This window comes from Mytilus edulis, chromosome 2 (assembly GCF_963676685.1).
Source record: "Mytilus edulis chromosome 2, xbMytEdul2.2, whole genome shotgun sequence".
Lineage (NCBI taxonomy): Eukaryota > Metazoa > Mollusca > Bivalvia > Mytilida > Mytilidae > Mytilus > Mytilus edulis.
Window position 1 is genome coordinate 44,017,265 of NC_092345.1, and position 19,815 is coordinate 44,037,079.

A 19,815-nucleotide genomic window follows, 5' to 3' on the forward strand; every position below is an offset into this window, starting at 1 on the left:
TATATTACAAAACGAGAATAGCCATTGCTCTGATTTTGCAACGATTTAAAAATATACGTTGGCATAGTTGACCTTAGCTAAACGGCTTACTATCTTCTGACATCAGACTCGGACTTCTCTTGAACTGAATTTTAATGTGCGTATTATAATGCGTTTACTTTTCTACATTGGCTAGAGGTATAGAGGGAGGGTTGAGAGCTCACAAACATGTTTAACCCCGCCGTATTTTTGCGCCTGTCCCAAGTCAGGAGCCTCTGGCCTTTGTTAGTCTTGTATTATTTTAATTTTAGTTTATTGTGTACAATTTGGAAATTAGTATGGCGTTCATTATCACTGAACTAGTATATATTTGTTTAGGGGTCAGCTGAAGGACGCCTCCGGGTGCGGGAATTTCTCGCTACATTGAAGACCTGTTGGTGACCTTCTGCTGTTGTTTTTTTCTATGGTCGGGTTGTTGTCTCTTTGGCACATTCCCCATTTCCATTCTCAATTTTATCATTCTGACATTTTTTTACTTAGAACTTCTTTAAATGGAAAGAAACTCCAGGGTTTGAATCATGATTGTTCAAATACAAAGTTCAACATTTAAGATTGCATTAAAACTAGAGCATTTTTAGATTTGTGTTTAGAGAACTGCAAAGATACCAGGTGGATAGTTTTATTTCGTCTATTCAAAGACTCATCAGTTTAAATGGCCTAATAAAAGACGAAGTTGAAAAGCATTGAGGACCAAAAATTTCGAAAGTTGAATCAAATCCTGGTTACCACAGGGTTCAGGTATAAATATGTTTTACCATTTTTATAAAAACTTACTCGTAGTAACTAATATATTCACAACGATTGTAATGTAGAAATGTTTGTATTTCAGAGGGTGGCTGTAGGACATCCTGGGAGAAAACATGGTTCCAAACTCCTCATATATGGCAAACTAAAGTGGACTTCTATAATGATACCAGTGTAAGTAAGAAAGTCAACGTGTACGGCGAAGATACATAAATTCTGTTTTATCATATACTTTAGAGTAAAAATCTTGCAATTTTTACAGTATAATAATAGCATTAGATTTAAATTGATTTCATCATTTAAGAAATTGTGCTTAGCGGACTGAATTGAAAAATGTATTAACTGCCTCCGTTTATTATCAAACGCCTTTCCATAAAGTTTCAGTGAAAAAACATAACAAAATACTAAGGATACAAAACATATGATAACAAGAATGTGCCAATAGTACACGGATGCCCCAACCGCACTATTTTCTATGTTCAGTGGACCGTGAAAAATGAAGTAAAATCTCTAACTTGGCCGATTAAAATTAGAAAGATCATATGATAGGAAACGTGTACTAATTTCAAGTTGATTGGACTTTAACTTCCAAAATCTACCTCGACCAAAAACTTTAATCTGAAGCAAGACAGACAGACGGACGGACGAAAGAACGAACGAACGAACGAACGAACGAACGGACGGACGGACGGACGGACACAGACCAGAAAACATAATGCCAATAAATGGGGCAGAAAAGACAATATAATTTACTATGTAAAATGTAAAACAAATGATATCAAGTTTTAAAGTTCATCCTTCTCTGTGTTTCTTCAACTGACGTTTATACGAAAAAAAAATAATAGTATACTGTTGTTTTTGTCCTCTGTTGAGGCATATGATAGAAAGATTTCATATCGGATGTATTACATTTGGCGTCCGTCATTTGTAAACATTTATTTTTTGAACTTCAACCACTTAAATGGATTAATATATAGAACTGTTATTTTTAAATATTTAAATATTTAAAACGCGAGGCTTGTCGAGTGTGTCCGATGAGATGTAATCTTAAACATTTGCCGTACCTACTGATGTAGGTATCGTACGGGTTTTTTTTCTCAAAATTGTGCTTCTTTAAAAAAGATAAAGTAAATCAATTACTTAACTGTCTATAATTGAAAATGCTGGTGTATGTATAAGGCACTGTCGATGTAGAAATTAGTTTAGCAAACACTGTTTTATAGACTTATTGTAGCATAAATACAATAGTGATCTTTTAAATCGTCTTATTTCTTATTTCGAATAAAATATTTAAATCATGCAATGTTTATGTATTCCGTACTACTATTTGTAGTTGTTTTAATTACTATGATATTGTATAGATTAATAATTATCATTAAGTTATTGTTACATATTACTTTTTTTTACTTTGCAGTGGCCGTCACCAAATATATATAAACAAAGACCATTACTTGGCCCAAAGCAAAGAACCTTTTCAGAAGCTCCAAGTTTTACAATAGGAAATAGGAAACAACTTAACTTAGAGAAGAAAGGTAAATATGCACTAATTGTATCTAACGAACTTCCGGTATCAACGTCTACAAAGGAAGAACCAGTTTGTCCGTTGCAAGAAGGAGTACACAACCGGTGTTCAAATGAAAAAAAAACATAAACTTTGGGCCATTGAAATATATGCATTACACTTATTTGTGTCTTAACCGTACAATTATAAATGATTTTGTGTGTTTAATCGTATTCTAGCTCATACCACCTTAAATTTTCCGAAATTGCATTTATGAACCATCCATGACGGTGCTAAACATTTCATTTTGTATACTTCGACACAATATAAAAAGAGGAGGCTTATTCTTTTAATATTAAGGGTTTGTTTTCTATTCATTTTCAATAATATATTTTTAATGTCATGCAAGCAATCAGGATTTTTTATATATCTTTAGATATACTGTTGGCATAAAATTCAAAATAAAAACTTTAAAATGTTAATAGAGGCTGCACACACAACTGCTTCACATAATTAAAGTATCCAAGTTAAATTTGACACCCTGTTCAGAAATAAAAGAGTGATTTTTATAAGACATATTGTTTATAAGACATATTGATTGTACTTTTTGTTTATGTTTTATGTTCTAGATTGCACTACCAATACATTTTTTTATGCTAGTATAAACACTTCCTAAAAATAAAAATTAAAAAAAACTCTCAAAATTCTCAAAATTCACATGTTCTCATCCTGTCTTTTTCCAATTTATTAGGTTCAGACAAAGAACCGTCACCAAACAGCTACGAAAAATCATCAGCAGATAAAGCTACATTTAATAAAGCACCAGCATATTCCCATCAGTTCCGGAGATCAGGGACGGTTCTTTGGGCTCACCCTGGTAAGTATAGTTCTTATCATTTAGTCGTGTAATTAACACCCAAGGTAATAAAAAAGAATACGTTTGTTTGCTGTAACTCTACCTACCCAGAAAATAGCTGCATACTAAAATCTTGTATTGTCCTGGTGATAATGTTTTTATTTGGCTTAAAGGAACATCAGTCATTTGGCAAATAACGAGATATTAAAAATAACACAGAAAAACATAAAACCTTTAAAAAAAAGAAGTTCTGGTTTTGTTCTTTACGTCAAAAAACATATATATGTATTAATTGTGTCAAATACAATATGTTTAATTTGGTGTATGTGTTGAGGTATCCGCTTCAAGGTAACTTATTTGTGTTCTTATATTGTCATTTTCCATTTTTAGGGAAAACACCAGGTCCAGCTGCTTACACGCCTAGATTTGATACAAACAAAACGAATAAACCTGCCTTTACTATAAGAAGTTTAAGGAGGGAGAAATCTCATTGTTTAGGGCCATTCTCAACATTTTGAAGCATTGCCTAGTGTCACTAATGTAGAACGGAAGTGACGTGTTTTGATCGGATGTTCGTCAGAAACGATTGAACAGTGGGATATTTATATGATCTGATAAATCAGAACTACAATCTTCATAGTGCTTCTCATGCTTATAAAAGTTATTGCAAATACTTGAAATCTTCATGTATAGGCAAATTATGTTCAAAGTAGCTCGATCAATAATTCAATGTGCATGCATTAACTATTATAGTCCAAATCGACGAAGTAAGGCGTCAAAGAAAAAAATTATAATAGCCTTTCAAGACGTCATAATTATTTGGACTATAACTATTATTATACCTTACATATATTTTAAACAATTCTATTGGGTGAAACGTTATCACGTGACATGGAATAATTCAGTTGTTTTTCATTCAATTGCAAGGAAGGACGAATAACCCTAAAAATTTGCACCAGCGGTGAATAACCCTATTATTCACCGGTGAATAACCTTTTCAGTTTGTTGATTTGTACTTGAGTTACCTCCCATGAAAATGACGTCACAGACGTAAATAAACAAAATGGCAGCGTGCACGTTACACTGGAAGCCCACCGAGAGAAATGGAAATAAGGCAGTGGTCATGAAAAGAGTGCAAGCAGCCGTGTCTCTTATAAACGGTCCTTTTCAGGGCCATCAATATTTTACAAAAAGATTCTACCTTTGTTGTACATTCGAGAAATTCTAGAACACAAAGCCGTAAAGGTATTTTCAGCTTGTGTCTTTGTGTTGACTGTTGTGTAAAGTCTAAAGAAGTGTTCGAAAGGCCTTTCCAATGTTAGTTCGGTATAATAAAGCAATTGTGGCCCCTTAGAGTCGATGAATATCCAAAATTGTCAACCCTTAAAAGTTATTTCACTTCGGGCTGCGCCCTCAATAAAATAACCTTCTCGTGTTGACAATTTTGGATATTCACCTCTTCAACGGGCCATAATTGTATATTATATCTTTTGAATAATTTTTATTGTAAAATTTTACATCTTGTCTATCGTTATTTTATAATTTTTGTAACTCAGATATAAATGTAAAGCAGTTTTCAAGCTTCATTGTTTGTTGTATCTTTAATGTGAAGCTCGGATAAAATTTTAAAGCAGCTTTCAAGCTTCATTGCCTGTGGTATCAGTTTTTATACTTATCACCTCTAATGTTTTACAGTTTACAAAATGTCTGTGCTGTTTTTTTTTGCTAAATTACAGTAAAATTTGTTGCTGCCAAGTACTGATATGTATGTTTACATGACTGATGTAACCACATCAATTCCCTGTAATAGATTGTCCGGGTAATCGTAAGCGATACTGTGATATATTTTTGGTGTCTGTGATACATATTTTTTTTCAACTTGAAACCTTGCATACTAGTATACTTTACATGTAAATGCAGATATATATACATAATAGATTTTTTTATATGCGCATTTCATACAGTTTGTGAAAAATAAATGAAATTTCGTTTAACAGTATTCTTGTTGAAGAGAATTTTAATGATCAGTATTGTACATTAATTTGTTGACTTTGTTGTTTAAATGTTATTATATCTATTTTTATATGTTTTGCAGAATATAAGCACAAATAAAATATAATATATAAATGTTAAAATGATTGTGTTTATTCCAAAAGAAGTATTGCATACACCTTTTAATCTCTTTACATATTCCAAGGTTACAAGTCTAATTCGATAGGTCACATTCGGGAAAAGGGCGTGTTGTTACGACAGTAGGAATATATCCGCTATCATATGTGAAACGGATATTCCATAATGGCCAACTAACTCCTGATGGAGTCCGAAGGGATGCTTTTAAATTCATCACTTGGAACTATTGGTTTAATAAATCTATATACAAGCCCTGGTATAATGTAAAAAGGGGGAGATATAGACTCCGTATGTATGGGCTACTGGAACGTTGCTACATAGAAAAGAAAGTTCACAAGCTAAAATCATCTCTTTTGTCGTTAAACAATGTTTTCAACTGACCATCATTGTCTATTTCTAGATGAAGTCAAGATATGAGGCAGACTTAGCTGTATCTGTTGTGTCTGTTATCTCAAGTTCGACGGAATGGATGCATTTGACATAGTCACACAATTTTGAATTATTCAGTGAGAGAACATAATCTACATAGCGGAAAGTAAAGTTACTTCTAACTTCTTTTCTTTTTTTCGTGAAAAATTCCTGTATGAAATCAGCGTCATATTAATAACGGAACATATCGACAAGAAGAGGGGGCACAGTTGGTTCCCATGGAATTGCGGATTATTTGTAAGAAAATATGTCCTACAAACGTAACAAATATGTTATTAATCAAGAAATAAAGCATCTTGGTTATGTCAGGTTTAGAAAAATTTTGTTTGAATCAGAGTGATTTTTACAAAGTAGAATTTATCCCTCTCCAAGACAAGATACTTGTTTCTACGTTGACCATTTTTTTTTTCATGAATTGGTTTTAAAAGTTGAGAGTCATCCAAATACATTTTCGATGATGCGAACTAGCATAAACACGATTGAATGATCAGGCGAAATAAAAAAAACTGGTTAAACAATGTCGCTAGCACTGTTGTGAACTATATAGTATAACTAAGCATATAACTTGCAATATCCGTAATGATAGCTGAAAGTTTCTATTGGTTTGAATTAGGATTCGTACCAGTGGTTTTCAAACATAAAATGTTCAGAGAATGAAGTTTTGAAAAAGGCAATGAGCAAAGCGTCATGCGAATGTAATGAATATAAATGCCAGCAGGTTATTGAGACATGGCGAGTAGGTGATGTATATTAATGATGACCATTACTGTGTCTACGTCTAGGAGTAGAGCTGAGAATCTTCATCATACTTATCGAGCTACAGGAAAGACTAAATATAATACCTATACAATCAAATTTGTCATAGCAACCATATGGTGTCGCAATTCCCAACTGTCAAATCCAGTAGTCTCCTTTTTGTCTACGAAGCGGTGTTGCAAGTTGAGGACTGTAAATCTTAATTGTGATAATGTTTCGATAGTGCGAACTTGCATAGACACAATTGAATGATCAGGCGGAATGAAATACTGGCAAACAATGTCGCTAGCTCTGATGTAAATGTCTGATCTATGGCTGTACATTCGTTTATTTAACCTTCTTTTTGTTTCACCGACGTATACCCAGCCGCAATAATGTTTGTTGATTTACAATTCAGATCATCACAAATTTTGATAAGATATGACTGATAATACATTGCTACTGATTTGAGCATCTTTATAGCAAAACTCCACATGCATTGCAGCATTTGGCTTCACATTTTGAAATGAGACAAGTGTTGTTGAGAGTCATCCAAATGCATTTTCGATGATGCGAACTAGCATAAACACGATTGAATGATCAGGCGAAATAAAAAAAACTGGTAAACAATGTCGCTAGCACTGTTGTTGATGTCTGATCTATGGCCGAAAATATGTTTATGTTTCATCGACGAATACCAAACCGACAGTTATTAATGTCAAAGAGTTAAGAGATTAAACGTGAAGTTATGATACATTACACGAACCTGTATAAAAGAGGGATGAAAGATACCAGAGGGACAGTCAAACTCATCAATCGAAAATAAACTGACAACGCCATGGCTAAAAATGAAAAAGAAAACGGACAATCAATAGTACACATGACACAACATAGAAAACTAAAAATAAGCAACACGAACCCCACCAAAAACTAGTGGAGATCTCAGGTGCTCCGGAAGGGTAAGCAGATCCTGATCCACATGTGGCACCCGTCGTGTTGCTCATGTTATAAGTGAACTGCATATTTTTTCCTCAAAATATATTATTTCATTTTTTGTCCTTGATAATGTTTTCTGTCTCTACTATAAAGGCCTGTTAACATAATATAGAACTAAATCTAACAAATAGAAAATGTGTTGTTATAAAGCTTACATAGCAGATAGCAACGAGGTTTAATCAGTTAGATGAGTTTGCGAAATCTTACTCTTCACTGATGTCTTTTTGTGAACTAGTATAACTATTCACGTGTTTCGGTGCTAATACATCCTTGGCTTTCATTAATGCGACTTTTAGCGTACACGCTGAAGATCAATTCAGAAAATCATTTTGGAGGAATATACTTCATTGAGTTTGTTTCTTCAGATATACATATATACATTAATTATATTTTTGGGGATGGGGACTACGAATCATCCTATATAAATGTTCAAATTCAATATGCGAGTTGTTTCCTCAAGCTCTTCGAAATTTCAGACAACAATGCACAATTTTGGCCCTGGTAATTTGAAAATAAACTTTTGTAAATTAACTTCGATGGAAGATTCGAGGTTTATCGTTTAGATTAGCTTGCGATATAAGTTGTTTCAAATCTATATTTCGCGCGTTTACTTGGCTTTCATATGTATGGCTTTTCGCGTTCATGGTGAAGGTAATAAAAAAAAAAGCATTCGGACGCATAAAATTTAGTAATTAAGATTTTCATCTCATTTCATCTCACAAAAGAAATTATGTAAGCGTCTGTTTAAAGTCCGGAACATCTAGTAGTCGGATCTAGCCTTTTGTTAGTCTTGTGTGTGATTAATTAAATTAAGGTTAATTGGTATGTTTCGAAGTTTATTGTGCCGTCCATTTCTCTGAAGCCCACCTCCGGGTTTGATTTTCTTGCAGCATTGAAAACTCATAGGTTGCCTTAAACTGTATTTTTGGGTTGTTGTATATTTGACACATTCTCTGTTTCCATTCTCAATTCTATCCAAAGAAGTTGTTGAGACAATCATGCCATTCATTTCAACTTTTAAGTTTGCACAAATCAGCTAAATCGTAAAATGTCTTAAAAGAGGGACGAAAGATACCAAAGGGACAGTCAAACTCATAAATCTAAAACAAACTGACAACGCCATGGCTAAAAATGAAAAAGACAAACAGAAAAACTATAGTACACATGACACAACATAGAAAACTAAAGAATAAACAACACGAACCCCAAAAACTAGGGGTGATCTCAGGTGCTCCGGAAGGGTAAGCAGATCCTGCTCCACATGTGGCACCCGTCGTGTTGCTTATGTGATTACAAATCCGGTAAATAGTCTAATTCGGTAGGTCACATTCATAAAAGGGAAGGGGATTGCAGTTACGACGTGAGGAACATATCCGATATCATTTGTGAAACGGTTATTCCATAACGGTCAACCAACTCGTGATGGCGTCCGTAAAATTTACGAAGGGATGATTTCAACTTCCCCATTTGGAACTCTTGGTTTAATAGCTTCATTGTGAGCAGTAACCCTCTATCAAGAAAATCATGATAGGAAATGCAAGCACGGGAATATCGTATCAATTGGGAGATATATACCCCGTATGCAGGTGCTGCTGGAATGTTGCTACTTAGAAATGGAAAGTTCACAATTGGAAAGCTGAAATCATCTCTTTTGTCGTAAAGTTTTGTTTTCAACCGACCCTCATTGTCAATTTCTAGATGTAAGTCAAGATATGAAGCCGACTTAACTGTATCTGTAGTATCCTTTATCTCTAATTCGATGGGATAGATGCGTTCCACATAGTCACCAAAATTGAATTGTTTAGTGAAAGAACGTCATCTATATAGCGGAAAGTAGAGTTAAAGGATATTGCTAACTTCTTATCTTTCTTCCTATAATAATAAAGAAACAAGTCGGCAAGTAGAGGGGCACAGTTTGTTCCCATTGGGATGCCGACAGTCTGTTGAAAAACACGTCTCCGAACGTTACAAATATGTTGTCAATCAAGAAATCAAGCATCTTGATAATATCGATTTCAGAGAATTTTTTGTTTGAATCAGAGTGATTCTTTACAAAGTATGATTTATCCCTCCCTAAGACAAGATACTTGTATCTACGTCTTTTTTATGAAGCAAAGTAATACCAACTCTTTCAATTTGTCTTTTAGTTTGGAATGTGGAATACTTGTGTAGAGAGTAGAAAAGTCAAATGTTTTAATACTGTTACAAGATGAAAGAGAGTTAGATTGTATGTACTCTAAAAGATCTTTGGAATTTTTAAGTATCCACATCTGATTCACGCCACCTCTAGAATAGGCAGTTTCACAATAACTTTGAAGCCCGTCTTTGATTGCTGATAAAATAGATGTTAATAATTTAGAAAGAGGTTTCGTGGAGCACTTGGAAGACCCAGCAATATATCGTTGTTTGTAAGGACACTTATGTAGTTTAGGTATCCAATACAGTGATGGAAGATCCAGTTCTTCATCTTTGGTTGAAATACCAAAAGAACAAAGAACAGACCTATGATTATCCAGGATTTCCTCTTTGGTAAGAGTCGTGAGGATATATGTTGAGTTTCCAAGTGAATTGTCTATACCTAATTCGTTTATCAAGCAATTAATGTAGTGACTTTTACAGACAAAAACGATGTTATTTGGGGCTTTGTCTGCGGGGACAACAACATATTTATCATGGAGGTCGGATAAGTGTTTAGCAACATTTGGGTCTTTAAAGATTGACGTAGCATGGGCATTGATGGACCCATTCAGTTTCTTAATTCTGATTTGTATGAACGACCTCACTGCCTTAATCCATTCGGATAGAGTGTCTACGTCTTCCTTTTCACGTTTAGCCCATTGCCTGGCATAATCCTCGACTGAGTCCATCAAAATTTTAAAGTTGTATTTCCAATTGATGGATTTAGGCTCACGATATTTCGGACCTTTCGATAACACATTTCGTAGAGAAGTGTTATTAACAATGTTAAGGTCACCGGTAATAACGTGGCCAGCAGGATTATATGTGAATTGGGAACTAGCACAAGTGCAATCAGGAGGTTTAGACTTGAAGTCGTTAATATCGAGATTCTGCAAAACGCGTTTGTAATTGAAAATTTTTAGTTGCAATAGGTTTGGTATAGGTATAAGAAATTATTGGTACAGACTGGTCTTTGAAATAAGGAGGTATTTTCGATTGAACTAATTTATGATGAAGGATATTGCCTAGGTTGACGTTAAAAGCTGTACATGTTTGTCTTTGTTTGAAATTCACCACGAGTATTCCTCTTTACTATGAGTAAGCATGGCAAAGGATACATGAACATTTCAGATCACTTCAGTCTTATAAGTGTATCTAACCACATTTTATTTGATATCCATTTGTCAATCTTAATAAACTTTAAATTATACTTATTACTAGTTTGTTTTCTTACAACATTGTACAATAGCACGTATTACAGCCAGTTTCTACGACGAAATCCTTTATTTAATTTATTAGCTTATACATTTTTCTTGTTCAATACATTTGACTTATTTTTATTAGAGTAAGCAACACCCTTAAGAGTTTCATGCGTAATTTGTTTACGAAACACTTCTGATGGAATTACTTATATTCTTCAGTTTCTCCAGAAGCTGATGTCTAACACAATGAACATAATAACATGTTCTCAGTTTAAGGCAACCGAAACAAAAAGCGTAATTTAGATTCCATCATTTTCAGTCAAGTAAGACTGTATATCTTGAAATTTGTCACAGAAGTTTTGAAAAGATATTTGCTGTTTTACAATCACTTCAGTGAACATGCCCAACAATCTTTCTATGCTTGGTTTTAAGAGAAATACGGGTAGAGCTGACCCTCCTTGCGACCATAGGTTTTTATCTTTAAGAAAATAACTTGTAAGTAACCGTTTATCTATGCAGTCATTAAGAAATGATAGCATTTCCATCATACATTTTGCTATATTTTTGCTTTCGTCGATGCATCGTAAATTATGATGCAAAAGAACTGCTTTGAGCATATACGTTGTCAGTACGTGAGTTTCATCATGGTACATGCGAATTACGACAGATGAAAATCGGTCCGCAGTAATATTCAAACCAAGTTGTTTCATGTTATCCAAAGCGTCCCTTTGATTTGATTTTAGAAATTTAAGAATGCGGAAACATTTCTTATGTGCACTGTCCATACTTCGTATCATCTCCGTCTCGATGGTAGACAAAGAGAGCCTCCAACACAACTTCTTGAACGGATCTGAATGACCTCCGTGTTTACAGTCCATATTTACAGCTGGAATTAAAAAGATATCTTTAAAATCTTTACCTGTATTTACAAGTGCATTTTCTAACAAGTGATAGTTTATACCTACAAAAGGAATTGAATCTGAAAATACTTTTAATGCAGGAGTTACGTCGACGCATATCCCATGTCGATCACCACTAGATGCAGATGTCCATATCATTTCGATTTCTACGTTTGGTCCCTTCACAAACATATCTAAATGTTGTGCCACTTCCTCTACAAGTGTGAGATAGCCCATCGGTTTGATTATTCTTTGTTTATTTTTCGATATATGCACTGCAACGGAAGTAAATAAATTCCAAAATCGAATCCGGAATTTCACTGGCGATACATATCGTAAAGATGAATTTTCTATATTAGGTAAATGTTCCTCCTCGTCGTCAGCAAGAATCTCTACGGGTAGATTCGATGACGTAGAACAACGAATATGTGCAGTTCCAGAATTTCCACATTCATTTATGACCTTTACAGAATATTTCGACTCGTCAAAACACTGCATCAAAGCTACGAAATCAAACTCATCCGGTTTTCCAAGTTTTGTTCCTTCTGCAATACTTCCAACGGACTCCAGTTTACTCACTACAAAATAAGGATCTACTTCTTTGATGCCCCTCAGGATATTCCAAGCCATTTCTTTTACTGCCTCGCGGATATCCTCATCCTCCTGTCGACAATCAGTCCTCAATAACCTCTTTTCTAAATCATCCAAATAAGTAGAAAGAAGTTGAAAACCACCATGCTCCTGAATTTCGTGTTGGCCTTTCCTATTATATAAAATAGTGTACACATTTGAATCCATTTTTTACTGAATAACTATTTATAGAAATGGGAAATACCGTTACGGTATCTCCTTTCATTTTATGTATACGGTAAATATGCACACATGACTATAAAACACACATGTGTATGACTTTATACAGTGACATTTTCTTGAAATAATCTAACTTTAGTTTATAGGTGTACAATTTATTTCTAATATTGTTTGGCTTTTTATCATTTATGAATGAAAACAATGTACAAATTCTGTAACCCGGAGTATATGTGAGTTGTAACTGATATGGTAAACTGAATGTAATAAACAATATATATGTTACAGTGAATTTGTATAATCAGGGATTATGTAGAATCCCTGATTTTTAAGGGAATGTGTAGAATCACTAAAACCATTAGTAATTATATATAATCCCTGAAGATGACTTGTGATTTTACATAATCACTGAACATGTTAATAACTATTCTACAAAGTCCCTAATATGATTTCAGGCTCAGATTTCAGGGGTTATCAATAATTTAAGGACCCTTTGTTTGATAAGAAAAATAATATTGACTAATTATAATTTTTTTTTTCATATTTCTTGCCAGATGAAATACTTTTGCTTTTAAACACAGAGGATGATCTTAAAGATATAACCAACACAGGGTTTCTAGATAAAGTTGAAGACTTCAAAATTAATATCAACATTCCATTTATAGCGATAAAATTAAAAGCCAGCGTCAAATGAATATTCATGTTATATTTGTAAATCCACAGTACATGTTATCTGTGGTACATGTAAGGCAAATGGTGAAGAAGATCATGGAACATCTGTTGTCTTTTTTCTTTTCTTTTTGTTCAAATGAACAAGAAATTCAAACTGAGAGAACTTACGCATCTAAGTGCATAGAAAAACATGCAGAACTGAGGATAAACATATACATGTATAGCAAAATTTTAGAGGAAGCTGGCATTTGGTGTTATATTCTCATAGCAATTCCTTAGGGTAAAAAAGGAAAGGGAAACACAAAAAACATAAAGGCAATTGTTCACAAAAAGTTTGAAAAAGATATAGCCTGGCCACAAAATATGTGCTCGGACAAGTTCTAATTCCTTTTTATGGGAATAACTTCAGATGTTTTTACCGAACACTTTATATCTCTTAGGCGTGTCGTTAACTCTAATTTGATATGTGAAGGAAACGATTTTTAAATGTGGATATTGTGGTAAAAAAGATGTGAAGCATATTATTTTAATATATTGTGTAAAACATTTTTATATATTGTGCCTTACATTTTAAAAAATTGGGGTTATCATTTTGATATATTGTGCTTAACATTTTACAATTCATGTTAATAATAATGTTTTAATATGATTTTATAGAATAAATTATTTGACTTTTATTCATTTTCTTGTATATGCATACATTACCTGAAAAGATAAAGAACTATATGTATATGCTCACTTTAATAATTTAGTAAATGTATTGGTCCTTTGTAGTCAGTCCGTATAGCGATTGCAAGTTTTATTTTTGCCGACAATTAATCATTTCGTTTATACAGACCCACTCAAGACTCTCCGAGACACACAACACCATACACTAACGAAATTGATACGCAAACACTTCGTTTAATGATCTCTGGATCAAATGGAATCAAACATTACCAAAAGACCACGTATACAGAAGTCAACAATTGATACAAAAAAAATACAACTACATGTACATCTTATTAAGATCACAAGTGGCTGACAGAGATTAGATACAGTATATGCTGTATACTCAAATTTGATGTTCTGAAAACAGAAAAGGCAAAACATACAGATAAATTCACAGAGAAAAAGACTGAACAAAATAAGTCGGAGAAACCAAACACCTCACATGCTTCAGATTTGAATTCGGGTGCTAGGGAAACAAACGAGAGACACCTTGTTTCATGAACCCCCAACGAGCCTTCATATGTGCAAAATTATTGAAAAGACATAGACGTATTTGCCATAGACTATCAATTCATTCCATCCGTACTCAATATCAAACACATTGTTGATGAACAGAGTTTGACTATTTATCCAGCTGATACAGTGCTCTCGTGGGCACTATTCCCTGTGACAATTTCTGCTGATGAAAATTGCCTACTTTCTTGAGGCATTATTATGCGTTTGGGAATGAACTTAGTAGCAGGGAAATTAGAACCAGAATTATATTTGAATCTGTCGCTCACAAGGATTACTACCTTAGTCAGCCTTTTTTTTGGAAAAAGGTTTGGTGAGAAATATATTTACAATTCCATAGCTAAGGCCTTTGCAATGTACTCGAATAAATTTGTGTCTGAAACACATATTTTAGACAGTCAGGAATAGAGAAGATATTTAAGGCTGAAGTAAGAGAAAACAAAACTTATTTGAGGATGTAGCAAGTGTTTTGCACTTTTAAGTGTTATGTTGACGGGTCTACTTGGTCTATCCCCTTCTAGGAAATACCAATGTCAGGAATGACCCAAATCAACTTGTTGTCACAACGAAATTTGACTCCAAACCATTTTGTTGTTGTTTTACCTGTCGATAATCCAAACACAACCAACCTCCCGGTTGGAGATTAACGAGGCTAAGGAAAATAGAGAAGGACAAAAGAGAAAAAGAAGAAAGTGAACAAACACCAAGAAGATTAAAACTGAAAAAAATCATAATGAACAATCCACTTAAGATTGACCTAGAAAGCGACAGTGAAAAAGGTCATCAGGATTATTCTTGTGATAACAAATCCAGTCACCAGACGGGACATAGATCGAACAGATTAGTCTGTGTCAAGGAAAGAACATGGAAAGGATGTAGAGAATTCTGCTACCACTGATAACATTCGAAAAAACCTGAATATTCAATTTATATTGAAAGTCAGGATAACATGGCAGACATAAAAGATTTCAAAACTAGACCGGAAAACGAAATTGACAATCAAACTTTTGGTACTAAAACTAAAGAAACATTTAGTGCATTCAACTCGGAAGATGTTCTACAGAAACACGTTCTTGTAGACTATGATGGCAAGTTGTATCCGGGAGCAGTTGTTGATATTGATGACAATGAAGTTTATGTCAAATGTAGGGTGCGGGAATTCTCGCTTCATTGAAGACCCATTGGTTGCCTTCGGCTGTTGTTTGCTCTATGGTCGGGTGGTTGTCGCTTTGACATATTCACCATTTCCTTTCTCAATTTTATCCATTTAGGAAAACATTTTATTAGTCAAAAGCGATAATTGATTTGTGTTGGTATAGTATGCAAAAGGCGATTGCACGAATACCAGAGCCAGTAAAGATCAGATGTGATATTAAATTGACAGTGACGTGTGGAAAACTAATAACGTTAATTTGTATTGATTGTTCACAAAACTATTGCTTCTTAAAAGCATCTTATCTTAATTTTCTTAAGATCCTGTAAATGATATTCTACAAAATATCCTAAATAAGTACTTGTCATAAGTGTAACTGGGTACATCATTAGTGTTACTAGATCACAATTTTTAAGATATATTTGGTTTAGTTTGATTTCAGAAGAAACACCTACATAGCTAGATAATACAATCAATTATCTAATTACTACCACAATTTGATATTAATTAGTATTGTAATTTTCATAATCATTAATAAATGTTATATCAGTTTTACAAATCTAATCTTGAATTCTATCTAAGTTCTATCCTATTTTTTTTAAATTTTTAGAAATTCAAATGTGACGTCACTTTGTACTTTAGCTAACTCGGCTGTGAATTTTTATGTGCTGGTTTTATTCTGTAGTTAGTCACCACTTCGGTTTTATCATGTATATCTATTATATAGTCATTTTATAAAAATTTACTGTTTGCAAACGTATGAATTATTCTAAATTATAAGGATTTTCTTATCCCAGGCAGAAAACCCTAACCGTATTAGGCACAACTTTTTGGATTTTTTTGTCCTCAATGCTCTTCAACTTTGTGCTTGTACTTGTTTTTGCTTTCGAACTTTTTTCATCTGAGTGTCACTGGTAAGTCTTCTGAGGACGAAACGCGCGTCTGTCGTATTAAATTTGAATTAAAACCTGGTACCCTTTGTTAGCTATTATTCGTGTGTTTCTCTGTTTTATATGTTCTCCCATTTATTTGTATTTTAGTCCTGTTATGTAATGATGTCATGTTAATGTTATATTTGACATTGCCATAAAAGCGGGAATTTGGCATGCCACAAAACCAGGTTCAACCCAACATTTTTGTCTTAAAATGTCCTGTACCAAGTCAGGAAAATGGCAATTGTTATATTATAGTTCGTTTCTCTGTGTGTAACATTTAAATGCTGTGTTCCTCTTGTGTCGTAGCTCTCCTCTTATATTTGATGTGTTTCTCTCAGTTTTAGTTTGTAACCCGGATTTGTTTTTGTTTTTCTCAATCGATTTATGAATTTCGAACAGCGGTATACTACTGTTGCCTTTATTTAGGCTATCACATTTTTTTACTTCTATTTCCTTGATTGTTATTAACTGGCAACTTTCTAATCAACTTACAAACTTCCAATTTGAATGTTTGGATTTATATGTTAACCATGAAAATCCTCATTTTTGTCATTGATGTTACAAATAAACTCATCATAGATACTAGGATTACATTTTTTTATTTACGCAAGACTCGCGTTTCGTCTACAAAAGACTCATCAGTGACGCTCGAATCTAAAAAAAATAGAAAGGACAAATAAAATACGAAGTTGAAGAGCATTGAGGACCAAAATTCCTAAAAGTTTTGCCAAATACAGTTAAGGTAATCTATTCCTGGGGTAGACATTCCTGGCATTGGAGTTACTAGTACTAAGCTAATGTTGTTGTAGTTTGATGTTATGTTATATGATGTGGGATTTTTAAGGCTTAGAATTTATTTTTTTCACGTCTATTCTTTTTCTTTTGATTTCTGTTTCTTTTGTGTTCAGTACTGAATACTTTGTTATCAATGGTGTTACTTTTGTGTCATTTAAGTTACTGAAAGGTCGGTAACTATTTTGACATGAGCGTCACTGCTGAGTGTTATGCGCGTCTAGCGAACTAAATTATAATCTTGGTACCTTTGCTAACTATTAGTGTTTCTGCATAGCAATAATTTTTATATTTAATTTTAAAATGAATTGTTTTATGCCGTATACGAAAGATTCGACACAAAGGCACCTGTCTGAGAAAAGAAGTCATATATACCTTAAAGTACATTAAGGTATATAGGGGGGAATCAGAGACAAGTGCCTGTGATTAGGCAGTATATTAACTTTAGTCCTACACATTTAAGATATATTCAGGTTCGGTGTATTCTTTATTATTAACAAAAGCCATTTTTAGCACAACTATGTTTTACAACAATTTATTTTGAAATGCATCTTCAAATATAATGCATACCTATCAAAATAATGGTTATAAGTAGTAATTTAACCCTTAACCGTTGTGTTTAGTATCTAAAATCTACAACAAGTTTGCTGACGTCTTCGTGATATTTATTTGTATGTTTCTTTGGCTTTTTTATTCAGTTGTGCTCTATGTCAGTGATGTATGTTTACACAGTTCTGGCTCATGGATCCTACTTATAATCATATTAACCTTTTATGGCTGTTTTGGGTTGCGCACCTAATTTGTCAATATAAAAGAAATATAAACAGCTATCATACAAATGACAGGTTACGCTAGCTATAAATAAAGACAACAGTAGTATGCAGAAACCAAATACGGATTACAAACTAAAACTATAAGAGGAAAACAAAGACACAACAGAAACACTGAAGTGCAACAAAAAACCAAAACGACAATACAACACACACATAGAAACAAACTATACGATATCAACTGCCATTTTTCATGACTTGGTACAGGATCCGGTATAATTCAACATTTCCCCGATGTCCATGGATTTATGAGTTTTGAACAGAGGTATACTACTGTTGCCTTTATTTATCACCACCGGACCGGAATCTCTGCAGGTGGACAATCTGTCCCCGAGGATTCTACCAGTCCGGTAGCCTAACAGCATGAAAACTAGTAGAACAAAAAACATTATACTGGATGACACGACGCCCAGGATAAAAAGGTGTCAATCGGCTATTGTCAAGGACACAACAACACCGATTTTCTCAGGTGTCCCCAGGATCATCTTAAATGATGTTATGAAAATGACACATGTGCAGTCTTCTAAATCCTCATTGTACTATAAAAGTTCAGACAAGTTTGAATATATTCGGCCCTGTACTGTCAACTTTCAGATATTTTAGATTTCAATAACAACCATCAATATTGCTCTATTTCCAAATGTAACCGTAAACATTGTAAAACCTGTGATATACTAATAACTGATACCCACTTTCAGAGTAATTTAACCACCAAAAATTACAATACACATAGTCATGAGGATTTGAATTGCACCGCTTCCAATATTGTATACGGTATTGAATGTACTCTTTGTGGATTGATTTACGTCGGGGAAACTCGACACAGACTCAATTTTAGAATGAATGATCATCGGTCTAATGTAAATAATCCTAATAACAACAAATTTCTCTATAAACATTTCAATCAGCCTTACCATTCTATTGTTTCAATGAAAGTCCGGATTATAGAGAAAATATATCATCCATCAAATGACCCCATATTAAGTACACCATAACGTTTACAAAGAGAAGACTTTTGGATAAGAGAGTTGGGAACAGCCATTCCCTATGGATGCAATGACACAATTGATGGTGTAGATATTTTGTCTAGTCCCAGGTGTAGTACCGTCAATACATTACAATTATTTCATACTTCTGCTCGACGAAATAGAAGTCATGGTCACAGAAAATATATACCACCTGCTGTACACACCGTGACAATTGATAGTCTATTAACGTCTGTTCAAAACCCTTTAGGATTTCATCATATTAGAACTAAATTATACTCCATTCCGTTGTCAAAACTTTCTTTACTATTTCAAGAAGCCCAAAATACTTCCGTTACTGATTCTCGTTCTGTTTTGTATAGATCAGTTGCCATAATCATGGACATTGCTAACCATAGACTATTCAAACCCGTATCGACTACATCCAATAGTGAGGAAAAACGTTATTTTTTTAAGGTAGAATTCGCCAATAAAAGTTTAGATGCTGTAAATATTATCAATATTTTCCATCAAAAATCTGTACAAAAAACTATACCCGATTACTTCAAAAATAAAGCTATACCTGTTATTTCTTATACTTACACCAAGTCTATTGCATCCAAGATTTTCAACCACAAGAGAGTTTTAGAGGCTTTTAACCTCAAAAATACAAAATCCAAGCCTCCGGATTGCTCATGTGCATCGTCACAATACAATTATAGTCCAGC

General features: G+C 33.7%; 2 protein-coding genes across 3 annotated transcripts in view; one reads left to right on the forward strand and one right to left on the reverse strand.

Moving 5' to 3' along the window:
* Positions 1-3,793, forward strand: part of LOC139512191 (uncharacterized) — a 30,084-nt gene extending 26,291 nt beyond the window's left edge. For both annotated transcript variants that reach the window (XM_071299604.1, XM_071299603.1), the window contains exons 4-7: positions 869-957; positions 2,198-2,315; positions 3,036-3,161; positions 3,531-3,793. In XM_071299604.1, the coding sequence (XP_071155705.1) occupies positions 869-957; positions 2,198-2,315; positions 3,036-3,161; positions 3,531-3,658 (461 nt within the window). In that variant the 3' untranslated portion in view covers positions 3,659-3,793. The remainder of the gene's footprint in view (positions 1-868; positions 958-2,197; positions 2,316-3,035; positions 3,162-3,530) is intronic.
* Positions 3,794-7,556: 3,763 nt separating this feature from the next.
* Positions 7,557-12,526, reverse strand: LOC139512190 (uncharacterized). The gene is made up of 2 exons (XM_071299602.1): positions 10,644-12,526; positions 7,557-8,482 (listed from the first exon to the last, which is right to left on the reverse strand). The coding sequence occupies exon 1, from the start codon at positions 12,505-12,507 to the stop codon at positions 11,110-11,112; it is 1,398 nt and encodes a 465-aa protein (XP_071155703.1). The 5' UTR covers positions 12,508-12,526; the 3' UTR covers positions 7,557-8,482; positions 10,644-11,109.
* Between the last annotated feature and the right edge of the window lie 7,289 nt (positions 12,527-19,815).

Excerpts from the sequence above, each read along its gene's own strand:
- LOC139512190 (XM_071299602.1), bottom strand. The coding sequence starts at position 12,507 with ATGGATTCAAATGTGTACACTATTTTATATAATAGGAAAGGCCAACAC.